Genomic DNA, 20230 nt, shown 5'->3' with positions numbered 1-20230 from the left:
ATACTTGATTAGGCTCAGGACTAGGCCCAGGAATGCTTGGTGGGACAGCCCAAAGGTGGGAAACCTGTGGGCTGAAGGGGGAAGGGCAGGATGGAGTAGCCAAGGACACATTAACAACCTTATAGCTCCCTGTAGGGAGGGGCAACTCCTGGGACAGGTTACCTTGGCAACAGGTTGGAGCAGGAGCAGGTTCTTGATAAGGGTGGAGGAAGGGCTCTGAAGGAATTAACGTTTCAATCCTTGGACAGTCTCCAACTTGTTGGACTCACTCAAAATTGGCCTGGCTCGATTTACCTGTCTATACTGACTGCCTATTTAATTCTGGCTTCAGTATAACAGTTGGAATTTAGGTTTGACAAACAGATCCACCTATGCTTTTTGACCTACAGATAGTGAAACAAAAGTTTTAGGATCAAAGCTGAAATGGAAAATCTAGTAGTATGGCAGCAGTAAATATGCATGTTAGCTGTTCTATTATGATAATTTGAAAGACGGGTATTATGGGCTGATTGTGGGTTTCTAGTTTTAGCATTCAGCCAGAGTTCATTTCACCAATCTTGTTACTTTCTTCAGTTAGTTGCTATTAAGTTGCCAGCTAGGCATGAGAATGTGTGATTAAAAAAAGGAAACTAGCTGTTATCATTTTTACTTATACAAACCACAAAGACACTATCACAAATTTAGAATTTAAAAAGGTGAGAATAAGGGTCTAGGATACTGTGGTAGAGGTACTATATAACTGACAAATGATCATTTTCAATTCCATTTAATGAATTAGTGCTTCAGATTATTCGGGCAAATAAATAGCTATGTCATGTTATTTTGAACTTTCTTTTAAAAAAGTCATATATGACTGTTTCTGAACCTTTATATAATACAGGCAGTTTCTGAGAAACTAATGTGGCTCCATTTTTAAAAAATAAATAAATAACAGCAGCTTCTACCTCAAGTCCTATCCTAAGGAAGGGGGCCTGACCCTTGTCCTTGGAAAACCCACAGAGCACTCCTAAGTACAAACACACCCTGCTGAGTTGTTTGTCTGTAAATAACAGGAGAGATCTCAGTTAGGCTAGGTGAGGACCCATAGCAACCCCCCTAGCAACCTCCAATCAGCATAAGACAGGGAAAATACCTGGGATGCCAGATGACCCCCAAGTAGTTTATGGTGGTTGATATCATGTTGGGAAATCATGTATTTTAGCACATACACCCCTTGTGGCCTAAACCAATCAGTTCAAACGAACCCCCCTCTTGTACTAGCCAATCACCCCTACCCAACTTGTTCCCGCCAGTGAATGTGCCAATCAATGTTAAGAGTTGTTGTTTGATTTTCCCTCAGTATGGAATGATTTGCTGTGTGATGTTGTGACGCATAGAGTATCCCCCCAAAACCTATAAAATCTCACTGAACAAAGGACCAGGACTCACTCCCTGGAACAGTTGTGAGTTCAGGCTCCAGCTTGCAATAAAGACTCTTGTGTGATTGCATTGGATTCGGCTCCTGGAAGTCTATTGGGGTCCCAGAATCTGGCATAACATTTCTTTTTTGTTACTCACTTTGTTTATTATGATAATGAGCCACCACCAAGTTGGTCCTTAGTATTCTTAGCTCCATCCCTTTGTGAAGTTACTCTCACACTGTTTAAAGGGTTGTCCCTATGTAACCAGGTTGAATCATAAAACACATCAAAACTTCTGGCCTATTGCTGCTTCTTGGGTTACTAACTCTGAAGGAAGTCAACTGCTATGTTGTGGCTTACACAACAAGAAACTGAGGGCCTCCCACCAACCACCAACACTACCCTGCAGACAGGTGAGTGATCCACCTTGGAAGCAAATTCTCCAACCCCGCTCAAGCCTTCAGATGACTACAGACTTGGCTTCATATCTACTGTAACCTCACAAAGAAATGTGAGCCAGAACCACCCGATTAAACCACTCCTGAATACCTGAGACCAACTGTATGACAATGTTTATCACTGTTTTAAGTTACCAAGTTTTAGGGTAATTTGTTACACATTAATATGTGCCCAGTATTCTTATGTTTATCTTTCTAACAAAATTTGAAATTTGTACTTCATTCTCATTGTATTGATTGACTACATTAGAAATCCAAAGATGTTTCAAGATTTTTTAGCCCACCCCCTCATTTCATTGATGAGTAAACTACTATGGACTATAATTCTGTAACTGGTTAGTGGAAGAGAGGATGCTACGTATCAATTCTCCTACTGACGGTCCAAGACTGAGTCTTAATTTTTTCTGGAAGCAATTCTTCCTGACTGTCCATTTCCCCTCTGGTTGTGGAAAATGTATGAGAACATCTGGCTGTCACTGATTCAATAATACCACTTAAACATTTTGCCATAATATTGTTATCTAGGGCATAAATGAGAGATTTACTTAATGGCAATTTCAATCTCAAATCTGGAAACTATAGAAAATGCTTGTGCTAGCCAAACTCTTTGAGAATTGTTACTTAAATATCACAGCATAGAGAAACTTTTTAAGCAACAAACTATTTATTTCAACTCTTTTTATAGAAATCCTCTTTTTAATATACCAAACACTACTATCTGTTTTAATTAAAAAAATACTTATTCTACTTCACAGTTTTGCCTTTGGCCAATGGGAGATTGGCTTCTTCTCTAATTGCCTATTTTACATTAGCTGCAGACACAGTGCAAAAAATTATCAATGTTGCTGCCTTTATGGAAGTTTGCCATGGAAATCGAAGGTGATGCCTTTCAAAAAAAAAACCATTTTAGAAATTTTATCTTATTAGACAACAACAAATGAAACAATTTTTCAATAGTACCTACCCATGTAACATTATCCTATTCTGTAGTAAGGCTGGAACAATTGTCTTTGTTCTAAAAAAAATTACATTTTTCTTAATCATCCTGGGAACTCATAGCTGAGCATTCCACAGAAATAAGCTGGAGTAATAGGACATGTGAGCTAATAGTGTCAGAAGACAAGATGGTAGAAATATTCCTTAATATTCTATGCTCTTGAGAACTTCTCTGACTTGGATACCAAAACTTTAGGCTCCCAATGATTTGTAAAAGGTTAGTTCTCTGGAGGACATCGTCTTTCATGTATTAATTTAAATATTCCACAAGGTATTTTCCCTGAGCAGAATATCTGGTATGAAATTAGTACCAATAAGGTCACTGTCTTTCTTTCACCTTCATTCAAAAAACTATGCTTATGTTATATGGATGACAGTAGAGACTTTTCTTCTCCATTCACTATCAGGCCTTTCTTCCACTTAGAGACTAAGATGTAAGACAAAAGCAAGGAATTTATGAAAAATTAGCCTGAGAATTTATATATTTCTTTACCTGTATTCGATCTTCATAATAGAAGAGGGCAGGTGCTGTCATGCTTTGTTGTCAAAACACTTCAAGCATATTTTATGTTCATAATAAATACAAATAAGGATTTTTTTTATTTATTAATACAAATAAGGATATTTGTATTTATTCAGGCCTATAATTGTCATAGTTTTTCTTGTTCCATGTGTGTTTACGTATTTTGTTAAATCTCTTGAATACTAAGAAACATGTTATCACTGCAGCATCTGTGTGCTTCATCTTCCAAATGAGCAACCACATTGCATGTTAGAGATTGTAGTTGGCTTAATATGCTGTTTTACACATACTGGTGTTGATGGGGGCAGTGGTGGGAGAGGCACATGGCAAGGAAACTCTGTTGGTGACTTCTGCTTGGAAGTATTCCTAATTCTAAAAGGAAAGGAATAAGTATATTACTGTTTTATTTACCACACAGAATATTCACATTGTTACTCTAATTTATTACAGAGCATTTTAAAGGAAATTTATGAAGATGCACACAATATGAAATTATAGCAAAAATTAAGGTGCAGTTAGAGTAGAAAAAGGAAAAAAAAACAAGATGTTAGGGAAAAATGACAGGGTTGAGAGTAAATGAATGTAGAATTCCTTCTTACTGAGGACAAATAAAGAAAACATAGTTGCACATTTAATTTTGGAAGCAGGCTTTCATTCATATAATGTATTTTATCTAAATTGACTATCTTTACAAAAAGTCAGCTTGAATATGGAGTTAAATCTACATGTTTGATCCTGTCTAGAAATCAGTTTTCTGGTCTTAAATAGATATCTTGGGAAAAAAAAAAAAACAAGAGAGAAAATCACCCCAATGTCCCAACAATGTAACTATGAGCTATGGAATCCTTGGCAACTTCAAAACCTAGATGAAAGGTTAATATATTTACATATATTCTTTGGCATATATTAAAAAACTCTAAGTCAACTCCATTATAGTCTATCAATTTCAGCTGCTCCTCTTTATGTATTTCTATGTAAAAACTATTTTTGTGCAACAAGATGTATGCATTAAAGCACAAAATTATCATGGTTTTTCTCTTGACTTACTACATAAAGTATAATAGTCTTGATTTTATCAGAATTTGTTTCCTAATTATGAAAATGGATGATGTAGTGTCATAATCATTTTAATATTATTCTGCCTTGGCCTAGAGTATATAACTGAGGATTCTAGTTCTGAATTAATATGCAAAGGTAGGAAACAAGTGGAAGCAAACTTTAAAAAAGTCCCAGAAGTTTTATCCATATTCAGTAATAAAGAGAGTATGTGAGAAGTAAAATAGTCTGCATTATGCTTGCATTTGTTGACATAAATTAATGGAAGCATTAGTAGGAAAGCGGACAAGTATGTCAAGTTGTTAGTCTTACTAGCCATCTTACAGATACAGAATATATTTAGGGAATAGCCTATGTTGAATAAAGATTCTCATATCAGGATCCAGACATCTCATGGAGCAGAGGACTAAGTAGAGAATGATCTTTCTTGCAAGTAGCATGCCAGCCTCAGAGCAGAGTAGGTAAATTGAGAGTGGGCAGCACAGCAGACTGTACCTATATGGTGTGTTGCACCAGCACATCAGTGTGGCCCAGCTGGGTGCCACAGGTGTGGGAAAGGTGGTGATTCTCCATGAGAGCAGCCAAGGAGAACCCTACATACTAACTTTGTCTTATTCCAAGTCATATGGGGTATCCTCCACAAACAGATGTGGTTATAAGACAGCATCCTAATCAAATGAGAAAGAGAGAGTAAAAGAAAGAACAGAGTAATAGAAAGAATACTGAAGTTAGGTGTTGACCATCTGATGCAGGATATCACTGTATCTGTCTGGGCCTGGTTTTCTTCTGGCACTGGTGCTTATGACTTGGTTCTCTGCAGAGACAACAGATATTTTTGGAGCAGATTTTATCATCATGATTTTGAAAACCTGAATAGAGGTAGCTCAATAATATAGTGGGGAGGCCCATATGTTTGATTTCCTTGGGTGACAACTTCAATGGGACATTTACAGGTGACAAAGAAGAGCACTCTTAGACTCATTGGGAAGTAGAACTGATTATCTGGGTAATTTGAATAAGTGCAGGTGCCTGGAAAAAATGATTAAGGTAAGTTTTACTAGGATTAGGTTAATACCCTGAGGTCTGCTATCAAAAGCAGACAAATCTCGTCATCTTGGAAAGGGTTGTCTAGGCAGATGATTGTGCTAAGGGCCTTGGAACACTGAAGAAGCCTGATTCTGCTGTGGTGAATATCAGACTCCACCCTTTAGCCACCAGCTGCCTGAACGAAAGGAAGATTTACAGATTCTGAGCATTTGAACATGAACTAAAAGTATGGTGACCTTAGAACCCAGGAGCAAAATTCAACATATAAAATAACCTCTTATTGTTTTATTTTCATATGCCTTTCATTTATGAAAAATTCTTTCTGGCACCTTAATAAGGTTTGGATTAAGTGACTAATGTTTGTGATCATATTTGTACTTGACCATGATGAAAAGGGTGTTATCAACAACATCTAATAAACACAGGCAGAAGTAAATAATCTCTTATGTTTCTTCCAGTTCTAAAATGTTATTATTTTATTACAAAATGAGAGTAACTGGTCAGCTAATTTGAACATCTGACCCGTACATTCTTGAACAAGAAAATCTTGATGTATTTTATAACACTTGGCACATAAAAGTCTTGAACGCTTGGGATGTTCAGATAATTAAAGAGCAGATACTAACAGAATGATAGCTTGTTGTTTGGGTCCATGATATGTTGTACTCATTTGTACTTTCATTTTTACCCTGAGTTTCTCAATAGCAGTGCACATTTCTACCCATGTTTGGGATGTACTTCAGAAGTAAACAAAATGCTAAGTATCTGCAAATATTTATTCAAACTTAAAAAGAGAATAATGTCTTACTGCATTATTAACTTGTTTATTAGATTTATTTATTTCAATATTTATTTTATTTCAATATGGGTTAGCTCCACGAGGGGAGGTTTTTGTTATTGTTGTTGTTGTTGTTTCTATTTGTTCATTGATACATATAACAAGCAACCAGAACATTGTCTGGTAAATATTCAACAAGAAAGCTACATTTAAGTAACAAAATGCTAAAAATGTGGGCTGTTTCTATATTAATCATATTCCCTTCCAGGGTGAGGAGTTGTGTACTTTAGAGTCCAGCTATTTCTGCTCTCCCATGTAAGATTTCATGTTTCTATCCTTTGTCCTGATACTATCCGTAACTTTGTGGTGAGGTGGGGATAGGGAGGCTTTGACATGCCTTTGACTTGGTCGGTGTACATGAACGAACATGTACCATGTCTTAACAGAAACTTTCAGAGTCATTGCATGTTACTGCCAATCCTCTTCATCATTCTTTGCCTCCGTTACATGAGAAAGGTGTACCCCAGATAATGACTGCTTCTTTAGTCTGGATCCTGGAATAAGAGAGTATGTAGGAAAGACCTAGGTCTGGCTTGCAGCTGCCAATTTGTAATGTAAGTGAGAATTAACTGCTGTGGTCGCAAGCCAATGGGACTGACTAGTTGCTTGCCATTTCATTCTAATCTAGCTAAAACATATGTGAATTCTGGAGGACCATGTGAAAGATTATAAAAATGATTTTTTCTTACAAAATGTAAGGGTTGCATTACTAAAAGTAAGGACTGGGCTACAAGGTTCACAAATGATAAATATCCTATCACAGGATTTTAAGATTTTTCAAATTATTCACGTTCTCTTCTGGGTGCCCAGAGATAACACAAAATAAAGTCTCAGTGTATGTTTGATTCTTTCTATATAAGTTTAATTTTTTTGAGGGGAGGAGTTGGCAGGTTGTTGGAAAAGAAGCTGGTGACAGACTGCAATGACACTGATTAATTTGGGGACCCAATAATTTTCCTTTCCTTTTGCATATCTACAGAAATAATGAGAGAGCGAATCAGGTAACATCAGATAGTTTATCTGTTAGTGACTTCTGCCAACTTGGTTTTTTACGCAGAAGGCCTTTAAGGAAAAGTTTTACTTGAGAGAAAAATGTATTTAACTTTTGATTTCATTTTAATTCATTTATTCATTTTCTCAGCATATTTATCAAGAATTTATTCTGTGTAAGATATCGTACCAGAATGAAATATGGGCTGTACTCAAAAGATATTAGCAGAGGTGGGGATGTAGTTCAGCAGTAGAGCGCTTGTCCTGTGCACAAAGCTTGGGTTTCAATCTCCAGTGCCACATAAGCAAAAAAAGATATCACCAGAGCATCCTCAAACTCCATACCCATTTGATCTGTTTACCCCAAATTATTTCATATATCCTTATATCTGAGTATCTGCTCCAAACCGATACTAAATTCATAATCAACATAATGTGATATCCTTTGCCATCTCTTCCTCATAATAAGACTGGCTAGTAAAAGGGAAATAGCAGTTCATCCATAAGCATATCATTGAAAGTAGTGCTTCAGCTCTAATTGCCCAGGCAATAATCTATGGACATGAGAATTTCTTATAGGCTGACTCTTAGTTTGTTTGCACTGTTAAAGCAAAATACTTGAGACTGCTTTATTTATAAACAACAGAACTTTGTTTCTCACAGTTCTGGAGGCTGAGAAGACCAGAGTAAGGTTCCTGTAGTTCCCATGTCTGGTGAAGCCCTCTTCCTCATGGATGATAGTAAGTGTCCTCCTAGGGGAGAAGGGACAAAAAAATAAAAGGGAATAAATGTTATGTCTTCACATGGCACACACACACACACACACAAAAAAAAAAACGAGCAAAAAAGCCTAGGCTAGTTCTTTCCAGTTCTTATTTCTAAGGCACAGTTTCATTTATGAAAGTGAGCCTCATTAATTTAATAACTTTTCCCAAACATCCTACTCTGAATACCCCTAAACATCCTACCTCTTAATACCCCACTATATGGATTAGGTTCCAACATGAATTTTGGAGGGTGCACACATTCAAACCATACAGGAAGCAATGTAAAATAGGCCAGAATGACATCTTCTTCACATGCTCTCTTCCCCTGCACCCCCACCATTCCAGTTCATGATTTCAAGCTTGTTTTCCATGAAATCAGAGCCTGGCCTTATATTATTCCTTAAATCAAGTTTAATTTACCTTTTCTTGATTTGCAACTTTCAACAGTAAGTAACAATAACTATACACAGAAAGACAACAAGCAAGCAAACCCTTTGCTTAACTAGCTTACAGAATGGAAAATCAAGAGATAGGGTGACTCAACATAGATTAATCCCTCTATTATAAATTAAAGCCTCAGGTTCTTATTTCTCTGACATTTATAACTTCATCTCAATACTTAAGGAAATTGGTACTGTGTAAATTTTTTTCACACCCTGCGAGAGGGGAAACCTGTCATTGTTGGGCTCTTCTTAGAAGTGAAAAAAAAATACAGAGTTTCAAAAAAATTTTTTACACTTAAATAAAAGTGGTTATGTGCTTAACCTGCTCAAGAATTCCATTCTGCCCAGCAAGGAAATTGGGATGGCCCAGACCAACTTCAACTAATCAAGGTCCATTGCAGGATCTGGAATCAATTCTTGGCTGCATTTAAGATTTCTCATTATGAGCGATTAGAATATAATAAGCATTACTGAAGTTTTCCTCTTCCTTATGGGGGAGGGAAAATGGATGAATAATTGAGAGTTGGGGTGAAGTGTATTGAGGTTATGACTATTGTCTATTATACAATGGGCCCAAATGCCACTTGGCAGCATTTCTTATTCAAAAATCTTAAGTTTTAACCCCGGGTAATGAAAACTGCACAGATTTTGAAATGGTCAGATATTGCACTTACTGGATAAGTACAACTGGATGTTGTACTCACAGAGCCTTCTCTTGTATCCCTAAAATGGGAACAGAACTAACTCACAGGATCATTGCAAAGATTCAATAAGATAGCACAAAAAAATTAAATGGCAATGCTACACAGCAAATGTGAGTTTTATTGATGACAACCTTTTACCGTTATTTCAATAAAGGCAGAAAATATAAACAAAGATTCTTGCAACCATACTACTTGCAAGGTCACAGGTAGAAATTAGTCAGCAAAGCTGTCTGATGTTAAATTCAATTGTTTAATATATGATATAATGCTATTATCATGAAAGAATGTATAAATGGTATAGGGGAAAGAGTCAAAGAAAAAACACCAAAGTGCTTTGGAGAGGATATCCTGAAAAGGATATCACGAAGGCATTCATAATCCGTTAGCTGCATTTAAGCTTTCTCATTATAAGCAATTAGAATATAATAAGCATTACTGAAGTTTCCTTTATTTCTTTTGTTCTATTGAGCTTCTTGGAACTGTGAGTTTGGAGCTTTCATCAAATTTGGAAACCTGAAGTTATTGTTTGTTTATACATTTTTCCTGCACCTCTCTACTTCATTCCCTAAGGTACTTTTATTTTACATATATCAGGCACTTGCTCATTTCACAGTCCTGTGTGATTTATTTCCCCCTCTGTTTTATTTTGGACAGTTTTTCCTGGCATATCTTCTATTTTGCTAATATTTAAAAATATCTAATCTCCCATTAATATCATCCATCGTATATTTCATTTCTAGAAGTTAGATTTGAATCTTCTTAATATCTTACATGTCTCTAACCTCTTGAATACGGTTGTTAATCATTTTAACGTCCTCACCTGTTAATTCTGACATGTGTTACCTATGAGTCAGTGTCATTTTCTCCCCCATCATGGGATATATTTTCTACTGGTTTCATGTCTGATAACTTTTCATTATACATCACACATTGTGCATTTTTCCTTGTTGTGTCCTAATTATTTTTTTTATTTCTACAAATATTCTTGAGATTTGTTGTGGAATGCAGCTAAGTGACTTGGAAACTGATCCTTTCAAGTCTTGCCTTAAGATCTCGTTGGGTGGGATCATTGCAGCAATTAGTCTTGGATTAATTATTCTCCATTACTGAGGTAAGACTCTTCTGAGTGCCCTACCTGATGCCTAATGAGGAAAAAAAAGGGAATAGACAATCTTCCTGCCCTTGAGTGAGCAATGGGCAGCATTCCCTCTAATAGTTTTGATGTGTGTGTGTTTTTTTCCTGTTTCTTGGGTATTTTTCTCATGTGCGTGTTCTGAGAAGTACTCAGCTGAATAAACCCTCATGAGATGCCCTCTACAAATTCCCAGTTTTCTTTCTCTGTGCACCTCTCTCTTTTGCTACTCTGTCCAATTTGGTAGAGTTCAAAATTGTCAAACTGTCAACAATTGTGTGCTTAAATATTTCAACCATTTTTTCATTGCTGCAAAGCAATCCTAAACCAAAAAGTAAGAAGAGTTTTTCGAGGTTCTGTAACAGTCTGTTATAGTTTGGATAAGTGTTACCCAAGGTCCTGAGTGTGGGGCTATTGGGAGGTGGTGGAACTTTTGGGAGGAAGAGCCTAATAGAAGGAAGTTAGGTCATAGGTGTGTTCTTTAAAGAAATAGTGGGACCCCAGCCCTTCTCTTCACTTTCTCACCCATCATGAGATGAACAGCTTTGCTTGGCTACATGCTCCCACCATGATGTTCTGCCTCACCACAGCCCAAAAGCAACATGCCAATCACTATGGACTGAAACATCTGAAACTATGAGACAAAAATCAGTCTTTCCTCTTTAAGTAGGTTATCTCAGTGACAGAAAGCTGACTAATGTGCAGTTCCTATCTTTCAACTTTATAATAAAATGAACATTCAAACAGGTAAATTTAAAATATTTTTCTTGCCCGTTTTCCAGAGCTTTTATATTTATTATGTATTTTATTCTCATAATAACATTTACAATGCCATAAGCCTCATCTTTATTTTAGAGGTGGAAATGGAAATTGGGTTCTGCAAAGTTCAAGGAAATTTTTAAAACAAACAGCAAGGACAAATTCTTTAACAACTCACAAAGAACCTGATACTCAAGGAAGCTAATTAGCATTTATTATCCTCATATGTAAACTATTGTGTTAGACATAATAATAAATGAAACATTTTAATTGACATACTATAAATACTGGATGTCAAAAAGCACAGCTGTATTTAGAAATTGCAACACTGGCCAAAAAATATTCTTAAAACTATAGCTAGAAATAAAACATGAGAAAAGTTAGTACTTTTGAATAATGGAAAGGAAGAAACACAAAAAGACCCCGATCAACTTGATGTCATTCTCTAGTATAATTCTCAGAGTTGGTTTGTAAGATTTAGAGAGGAATACAACTGATATATAAACAAATTCCATTTGTTTTGAGGGTAAGTTTACTTGATTTATAGATTTGGGGGATAATATGGGCTTAGTATGTTTTGACATCAGGAAATAATTTGACAAATTTTTTTCTTGACCTTTATTTTTATATGGATATAATGAAGAAATGAAAATTGGGTTCTGCAAAGTTCAAGAAAAACTTTAAAACAAAAAGCAAGGACAAATGCTTTAACAACCCATGAAGTTACTTCCTTTGAAGTGAGCAGAGGTGGGTCTTGATCAATTTTTTTTTCAATAACTTGAATTAAGCTATAGACAACTAGGAGAAAGTTATATAATAAATAATAGAATCAACGTTCAATCCTCAGAATCCCAATATGCAGAAATGATAGCACAAAATTCATAAGAAATGTTCAGTGTAAAGACTTGTTTGTAGGTCAAAATTATACCAATAGTACAGATATATAAAAACAGAAGACATATCAATACAATGACAGTGCTAAAGTAAATATGCCTCAATTTCCTCCTTCCTTCGCCTCCCAACCTCTTCCTCCACCACAGACACACTAGATTTTTTTTTTAATACAAGAGACATCTACAACAAAGGGATCCAGAAACACCAAAATGTGGAAATATTATATGGTAGAGAGTACAATTTTCAATAAACAGCTCTTGTGAATTTTCAGGAATGAAATAAAAAGTGGTCTCAATTAAAAAGCAAAACTTTAGGGGACATGAGTAAGTAAGAAACAATAATGGCAGGAGGAGACTTTAACACAGTTCTCTCAGCCTCTGAGTAAAGGAGACAAAAAGTACAAACATAAATTATGTAAACAGCATATTTAATAAGTCAGTCCCAACAGGTATATATTCAACTGTTTGTTGAATATATAACTATAAGTTATATATAACTATAAGTTATATAGTTATTCCAGAATGTGCAGCTTTCTTTTCATGACCATAGAACATTGATAACATTGACCATATACTCTTCTACCTTGAAGACCATAATATATTTCAAAAAATAAGAATGTATTATCCATATTTTTTGCAACATTTGTGAAAGTTCTTACTAGATTAATATGGTATATGGTATTTCACATGATATTTACATAAATATAAGCAATTCAAATGATGGTTTTTATTTTAAAACACCTATGGAATACATAACAGAATAAAATACATAAATTACCAAAAGTTTTAAAGAGAAAGCAGAAGGCACAAAGAAATTGCATTTAATGGAATGACTTTGAATAATCTTCTTTCTCCTCAATCCTTCTTTCTTCTCTTCTTTTAGAGGAATTAGGCCCAAAATTGGAGAAAATTTGTGACAGTAATGTTTTTCACATTAAAAAAAAATTGGAGTCAATGAATCCCTACTAAGATGGAGTTCATAGATTTAAAGTGTCATCCCTCTCTCAACCTTTTGCCCAGAAAATTAAAGATTACTCTAAGGAGTTTCTTTTCTGATGGCAGTTACTTAAGGTCCTGGTCCAAGGCTAATTTGGAGGAAGATTTTTGGGAAATGGGCATATCCTGATTTTCCTCTGAGAGAAGAAAACTGCCTATTCATCTACACTTCGAGCTTCTCTAGCAAGGACTGTGTTTTATTTCCTTCCGTATTCTGAGTATTCAGCTGAAACCTTGACCCACAGCAAGTGTCCTTAAATGCTAATTGGATACAAAATATGAGCTTCCTCTTAACTTGTTGGTGGAAAGATGTATTTAGGGACATTGAACTTCCCCTCTTCTATTGTGGCTTAGCCCCAACACTAGGGCAGTGCTCAGGGGAACATTTCAACTCACAGAAAAAAGTCAGTGTATTCCCATGTGCTCTATTATGCCTAGACTCTATGGCTATGGTTATCTCTCCAATCAGTGTTGGAAGATTCTGAATTGAGGACGAATGAAGGGGTGTCTATGGCCCAGCTTGCATCAGGTATTCAAGAATGAACTTATCATCTTCAGTTAACTTTTGCCTGTTTTGTCTCTTCCAGGTGTGAGAAAAGCTCAACGGAAGAAAGAAGGAAGGATTAATGACACAACTGAGGAAAGTGAGGTGCTGCAATCATCTGTCTCTAAATACTTTTAGGTACCTCTCTATAGATATTTTCTCTTATAAACAGGACCAACAGGCATAGCACAAAGGGGTGTGTGATCAATGGGGGTCTCAGCATGAGGGGAGGTAAAGACCTGAAGAAAAGTGGTATCTCTTAGAAAACTGTGTGAAAATTGGCCTGTAACTAAATTTAAAAGAATATTTATACAAAACTAATTCAAAAATTATTTTATTAAGAAATATGTAATGTCAGTTATAAAGCAACATGTACATTTTCAAAAGTGCTCACAAAATAAATTAAAAATACATTATATAAAATTTAAGATTTATTATATATATATAATAGCTGTAACAAAGGTACTTCTTCAGAATCTACTTGCATATCCTACTCTGGTCTATAATTTTTAAAACTTGGCTTAGAATACTTTTATAACACTTTGCTTGAAACTTCTTTCAAATTGCTTCGTTATACTTTCCATGATTTGTACATTCTCATTTGCTTTGCTTTTCTTCTTCTATAGAGTTTTAGTATGAGAACAGGAAAAGAATCATAACATGTAAAATAAATGCCTGTTTTTAAAACAGAGGGTTAGATGCTGTCATTGAATCCAACACTTTTCTTTTTAAAGTTTCTTTCTACTATACTTATTTGTTTTCCCCCTAGAGTAGGGCTTGTACAGTTTCAGATGAGAATTAGTGCCATGAAGCCAGTCACCAATGTTACAGAAGTGTCCCCTGACATTAGAGGATCAATACTTCCCACATTAAATAACCCACATTAAACAATACAGACTGACCTCAAAATAAGTTAAGAAACCTTTCTGTAGTTAAAGAATAACTATTAGTGCTCTTTTAAATGTCACAGAGTTAACATTTTATATATTTAATAAAAATTATTTCTTTTGGTGCTATAAAATATGACAGGAATTAAAATAGTTTTATTTTCCTAAAAGTCGAGAGAAACGACGCCACCATCCTAGTATTTGTGAGGTTTGGTTGAGGCAGTTACTGTTGACTCCTTCTTGTTTCATTTCCTGGGTATTGTTTTTCTGTTGAATAGGAGAATCAATAGTAAAAAAAAAAAATTAATTTTCACTATCTTTAACAACTTTTGAGTGGCAGATTATGTCATCTTCTCCCAGAAAATCCGCCTCTCAACTGCTTGAGTATGAGCGCTTTTTGCAGAGGAAAGCCCTCCTCTCTCTCTCCACCCACATAATCTTGCTAAAAGGCCAAGCAGCACCTCCTCCATAAAACCTCTGCAAATTGCTCAGATCTTTCTTTTTGAAACTTCTAATACTTAAGAGTATGTGTCATTTCACTTGGCTTTCACCTACTCTTCTTATGGTTGCATCATTGGTATTTCCCCACAGCACTGAGTACAGTGACTTATACATAGGAAACACTGGATACTTTTTGCATGATTAAGTGAATAAATAAATTGATGATGTCATGATCTCTCTTACAAGAGCACAAATCCTCAAAGGATAGGACTTATCTTCTGTATCTTACTAGAATTCAGTAAAAACTAGTCTATTATTTGAAACCAAATTATTCCTGCTCCCCATCCCTACCACTCTTTACATGTGCCACAGACACCCTGAAGACTTATTCTGCACAAGATTTTGGTGCATTTCTTAACTCTTGAGTAATGACAGGCTGAGCCTCCTTCCTAGGCACACACAGATTGATAGAGAATCCTGGGTTACCAAGCAAGAATCTTACAGTCTAATTCTGCTAAATCCTAATTAATTATTATTGGTCTCAGACTTTCTGTTTGAGCTAGGGTGGGGGTGAAATAATTTTCTCCAGACTCTCCCTTTATCAAAAAAATTCTGCTCAAGAACTTGATCAAGTCTGTCCTTTGTGCTCTTCTTATATGAGTGAATTTTATTGTGACCATCTGTAGACTTGTAGGCTTGCCAGAGTTCCCTTTGAAGGAAGACATAGAGCCAAACAGATTTCTCATATGACTGCTTGGTCTTGAGTTTTTCACTTAAGCTCAATACAGGTGGTTTCAACTCCTAGCTTGGTTGAAACCTATGATTCAATCCTTGAGACGTAAAAAATGACAGTCTTGGCTACTTAGACATTTGGATTGCAGATTTGTTAAGTCTACTGGGTTAATCAACATCAATCATACATATCTACATTGTCTATCTTTGTCTTTCTTAAAATTATCTCAAGAACATAAATTTTCTACTTTATTCACCAACTGAAATATTTTTTGAGTTGAGTACCTGTTACGTACCAGGCATCTTTCCAAGTGCTTTTATATATGGTGACTCATTTAGTTCTTACAGACAGCCTATGTAGGACTTAAGAACAGATTACTTATTTTGCTGAGGCACATAGATGCTAAAAACTTGTCCAGATCTTCACAGTTAAAAGCTAAGTTAAAGGGCTAGGATTCAAAGTCAGGCGGGCTGACTCCTGAGTTCCTACTCCTAACTCTCCACTATAATGTCTCCATCTTTAAAATTACACATTCACTCAAATGCATGTAACTGTATTGCAAAAATTTATTATGTTAAAGAGACTGCAGTCCCACTCAAGCAAGCAATCAAGCAAAACATAGGGTAGAGATTTAATATATAATGTAACATTTTAAGAAAGAAGCATACAATTGCTAAGTTATAAACCCAAGCAGGGTTGCTAAACTTTGAAATGGACAAGAATCTCCTTAAGGAGCCTGGTATAAGGCTGAAATTTTGATTTTTAAAGGTATGGGTTGTGTCGCTGAGAATTGACATTTTGAACAGCAGCCAGGACATTCTGATGTAGGAGGCTCACTGATCACACCTTGAAACCACCCAGGAACAGCTTAGAACCATAATTCAATCCAGTCAGTCAGTGTGAGATTAATTGACAACCCACAACTTTTACCTGACTTCTTTGCTCTTCAAAAGATAAAACCTAAATGAAAATCACTAACGCCCCGGTTGAAGTAAAGTTAGTCCCCAGGTATTAAAAAGGCTAGTGCCCCATGCCTAACGCTTACCTGAATTCCTGAGTAGCCTGAGCACAGGAGAACGAGGGTAGTATTAGTTTTCAAGGCGAAGGGGGACTCGGAGAGTGACAGGCAGTCACTGGTGGGATTGAAGGTATGGTGCTCGATTTTAATGAGACAATCTGACTGCTCACAGGGCGCGACGTTAGGAACAAGGGAGAAAACACCAGAAAGAAAGAAGAAGGAAAAAAAAAAGGAGGGGGGAGAATTAGTATAAATTGAATGAAAGGGGCTGCGAGGAAGGTGGGGGAGGAACGGAAGACACAACAAAGATGTCTTGAATAAGAAGGAAGAGGTCATGGTTGAGGAGAGGGAAAGGGGACCACCCGACAGGAAGGAGGGACATTGAGAGCGCAGCAAAAGGCGCTGGAGTAGAAGGAAAGGTCACCCACGTTCACTCCGCCCATTTCCCCTAGAGTCCGCTGTCAAGAGCGCTTGAGAGCAGAAGCGCCTGGACTTCAGGCAGAGGTGTCGCTAACTTCATTCCCGGTCCCAGTTTCCAATGTGCTTTTTCTCCCAGTGAGAAAAGGAGCACTCTCTCCCGGAATCCCGCTCGCTCGCTCGGAAAGAAACTTCCTCTCCCTAAATTGGCACCGAAGTGGATTCCCATGCTGGGCGCAGCCTCCCTTTGATAACCCAAATTGTCCCCTACTGGCCGGCGGACTAACTGTGGAGCTCCGCCACTGCCCGGGGGATCTGCACTCGGCAAGATACTCCCTCCCTGGAACGCCTGGCGTCTTTTCTGGGAGAAAGCCAGAGGCACTGATGGTTCTACTCACTGGGTTGTAACAGGATTCAATTTGGTCGAAGCTGGTACTTTCGGTCTGGAAGAAAGAGAAGAAAAATAAGAAGAGGGCAAAACTTTAAGCCCAAAGGAAAAATCATTTTCAGTCCCTTGTTGCCAGGCTTTAAAGGTACTCTGGAAGAAGTTTCTATCTGGTACTTGCTTGTCATATCATTGACAAAACAATCAAACATTGAGTCTTCAGATGCTACTTGTCAGTGTTTGAAAAGGGACATCAAAGGGTCCTGGAATCAGAGGTTCCCAGATACCTCCCCCACCAAACACACACCAAAGCAGACACATCTGCACACAGCACTATCTGCTTGAATGATAACATCCTTCTTAGGATGTCTACATCTGCCCTGTAGTCATTCCTGTATATTATGCATGCACTCTATCCAGAAACTTGGGTTATCAAGAAAATGATTCCTACCAGACACTTAAAAAACCCAAAGTGCATCATGTCCCATAATAAGATCCTGAAACATCTAGAACACTAGAAAGCCCTGATGCACAGAATGCCTTGGTATTCTCACTCCTTAGCTTATCTCACAAGAATTTCCTCTCTTTTACTCTTCTTTCTCAAGCCCTTATCCATTGTCTTTTTTTTTTTTTTTTACTGCAAATCAGAGCAGCACTTCTGCAGAAGGCATTTGTGATGCATAATGTTACCTATCTATCAGTATCTGTTCTTCATCAGCCTCTGCACACTTAGAACACACCAATTTATAGATAGTCATTTTAGATGCCAATATATCTGAAAATCACTCACAAAAAAATTTTGATGAAATAATTTTTAAAGCATTTTTCTTTCTTTGAAAGTTAAGTTGTAGTTTTCATGTATGTATACTTACCCTTCTGATAAGAATATATTTGTTTAAAAATTATTTCTTCACTTACCCCATTCATATATTCCTTCAGGGCACAGAAAATGATACTCTTATATGCCTGTCTGATCTTCTTGTAGTCACAGTTAGTGAAGTTGTAAGTTAGCACCAGCCCTACCAAATGCAAGATGAAGATTTTCCTAAAAAAAGCTGGTAGAACAAACAATAATACATCAAGAAATGTACTTGAAGACCCAATTCCACCCCAGTGTCACACTGAACTCTCCCAATCAAGACTGAACTGCCTTAGATGTGCAAGGCCTGACTTAGGGGCCAGTGCTCAGTCACTAGTCTTCGCCTCTCTTTCCCCGTCCAGGTGAAGCCCATATTCACCCATGCTGTTGCCTTAAGTTGGAGTCTCCCTGATGCTCCAGAGCTTTCTGGCTCCACATATATAACACCTAAACGCCTACGGGCTCTTTTCTCCTAGGCCAATGATTTTCTTTGATGTCATTCTGTTCCTTTATAGAATTCTGAATTGATGATGTGAAATAAAAGTACTAGCCAAATCTATGGAATTTTAACATTAGTAAAATCATCAGGAATTTCCCTCACCTTACTCCTTTTAACTTGATGTTTGCTTGAATGTTCTTTAAGAAATTGATACACTCATCTTTGTCTTACAGGATGGTTTTTATGACTGACATTTTCTCTTTGGGAAAAAGACTTTCTGAAACCAGCAGCCACTCTAAGGACTTGATACCAACGTCCACGAATCCTGTACACCTCTGAGCATTTCCTTTGGCCAGTTTCAATCACTGGTTTTCCTCTTTCTTGGCTACTGGGAAACTCAAGTGCTTTCTTGGGGGAATGCTTTGGAGAGTGGGTGCAGCCTCAGGCTTGGATAGTGCTTCTACCTGAAGGCATTAAATGTGGAATCCTGACCAGAATCTTAGGGGAAGGAACGACGGGAGGGAGGCTGAAATAATGGGGGGAAAGGTATAATGGGTCTCCTCTTCAAAAACTCTTTATCAATTTCGGGAAAAAGCGCTTATAGTTGGCGACTGGGAATGCCTTATGGGCTCGGGTCTCTTCGATCATATTCTTCGTCAGAAATTTTTGAAACCAAGTTCCAGCGCCCAGCCACCTTCACAGCTCCATTCTTGGGCCGGCCAGAGTGTGGATACCACACAAGTAGCGAGGTCAGACCACACAGCAGGGTTCGAAGCCCTGAGATCGCCAAGATGCTGTCCAGCGCGCAGCTCTCCCAGAGGCGGCGCAAGCTTTCGTATTCCCTGCGTCTTAGGCACTTTGCCCTAGCAAAGCAGCACAATTTTGGTCACCTCAGGCGGGAGTTCGGTACTGGTTTTAGGAACCGGAGAAGCAGCGGGACGGCGGGCTTGGATTTGTACTCGCAAAAAAGAGCCTAAGCGCAGCCAAGTGACTCAGAGAGCGCCCAAGAAGATATCTATCAGCCAGCCTCTGGGTTGGAGAGGCGCCAGTACAGGGTTGAAGGGAGGAAAAGGCTGACACCGATCCAGCCCTTGAGATGAACCCCACTCAGCCTGAGATGAACCCCACTCAGCCTGAGCTGCCCCGGGCCCTCCTGACAACCAGCTCGTTCCCCCTGCCCTTGCGTGTCAGAGCTTGCAACGTCCTGGTCCATGGGAAGTTCCTAGGCGTCATCGCCCTGAGCAGCTGAGGTTGGCCACTCCACGTGAGTCTCTGCAAATGTCACAGACCATAGGGAATAGCCAAGAGCACGGAATGGCAAACGATGCAGGAAAAGCACAGAATCCGGGAAAATGCTAGCGGGAGGTGAATTCTTTCCTTCTTTCCCTTCCTTCTTCCCTCCCTCCTCCCCACTCCTTTCTCTTTAAATAGAAGGCGGCGTTCAACTGCTATACAGATATAGCTGGCCACAGTCACTGGTATTAGAACTGGGTAATACAGATTGT

General features: G+C 37.6%; 1 protein-coding gene across 1 annotated transcript; it reads right to left on the bottom strand.

Annotated features, from left to right (window-relative positions):
• Positions 1-13864: 13864 nt before the first annotated feature.
• LOC107150236 (thymic stromal lymphopoietin) lies at positions 13865-17429 on the bottom strand. Its single transcript, XM_048811910.1, has 3 exons — positions 17054-17429; positions 16653-16787; positions 13865-14700 (listed from the first exon to the last, which is right to left on the bottom strand). The coding sequence occupies exons 1-3, from the start codon at positions 17066-17068 to the stop codon at positions 14590-14592; spliced, it is 261 nt and encodes an 86-aa protein (XP_048667867.1). The 5' UTR covers positions 17069-17429; the 3' UTR covers positions 13865-14589.
• Between the last annotated feature and the right edge of the window lie 2801 nt (positions 17430-20230).

The sequence above is a fragment of the Marmota marmota genome, unplaced genomic scaffold, assembly GCF_001458135.2.
Source record: "Marmota marmota marmota unplaced genomic scaffold, marMar, whole genome shotgun sequence".
NCBI classification, from domain to species: Eukaryota; Metazoa; Chordata; class Mammalia; order Rodentia; family Sciuridae; genus Marmota; species Marmota marmota.
The sequence above is the reverse complement of the archived record's forward strand: the minus strand, read 5'-3'. Positions and strand labels throughout refer to the sequence as shown.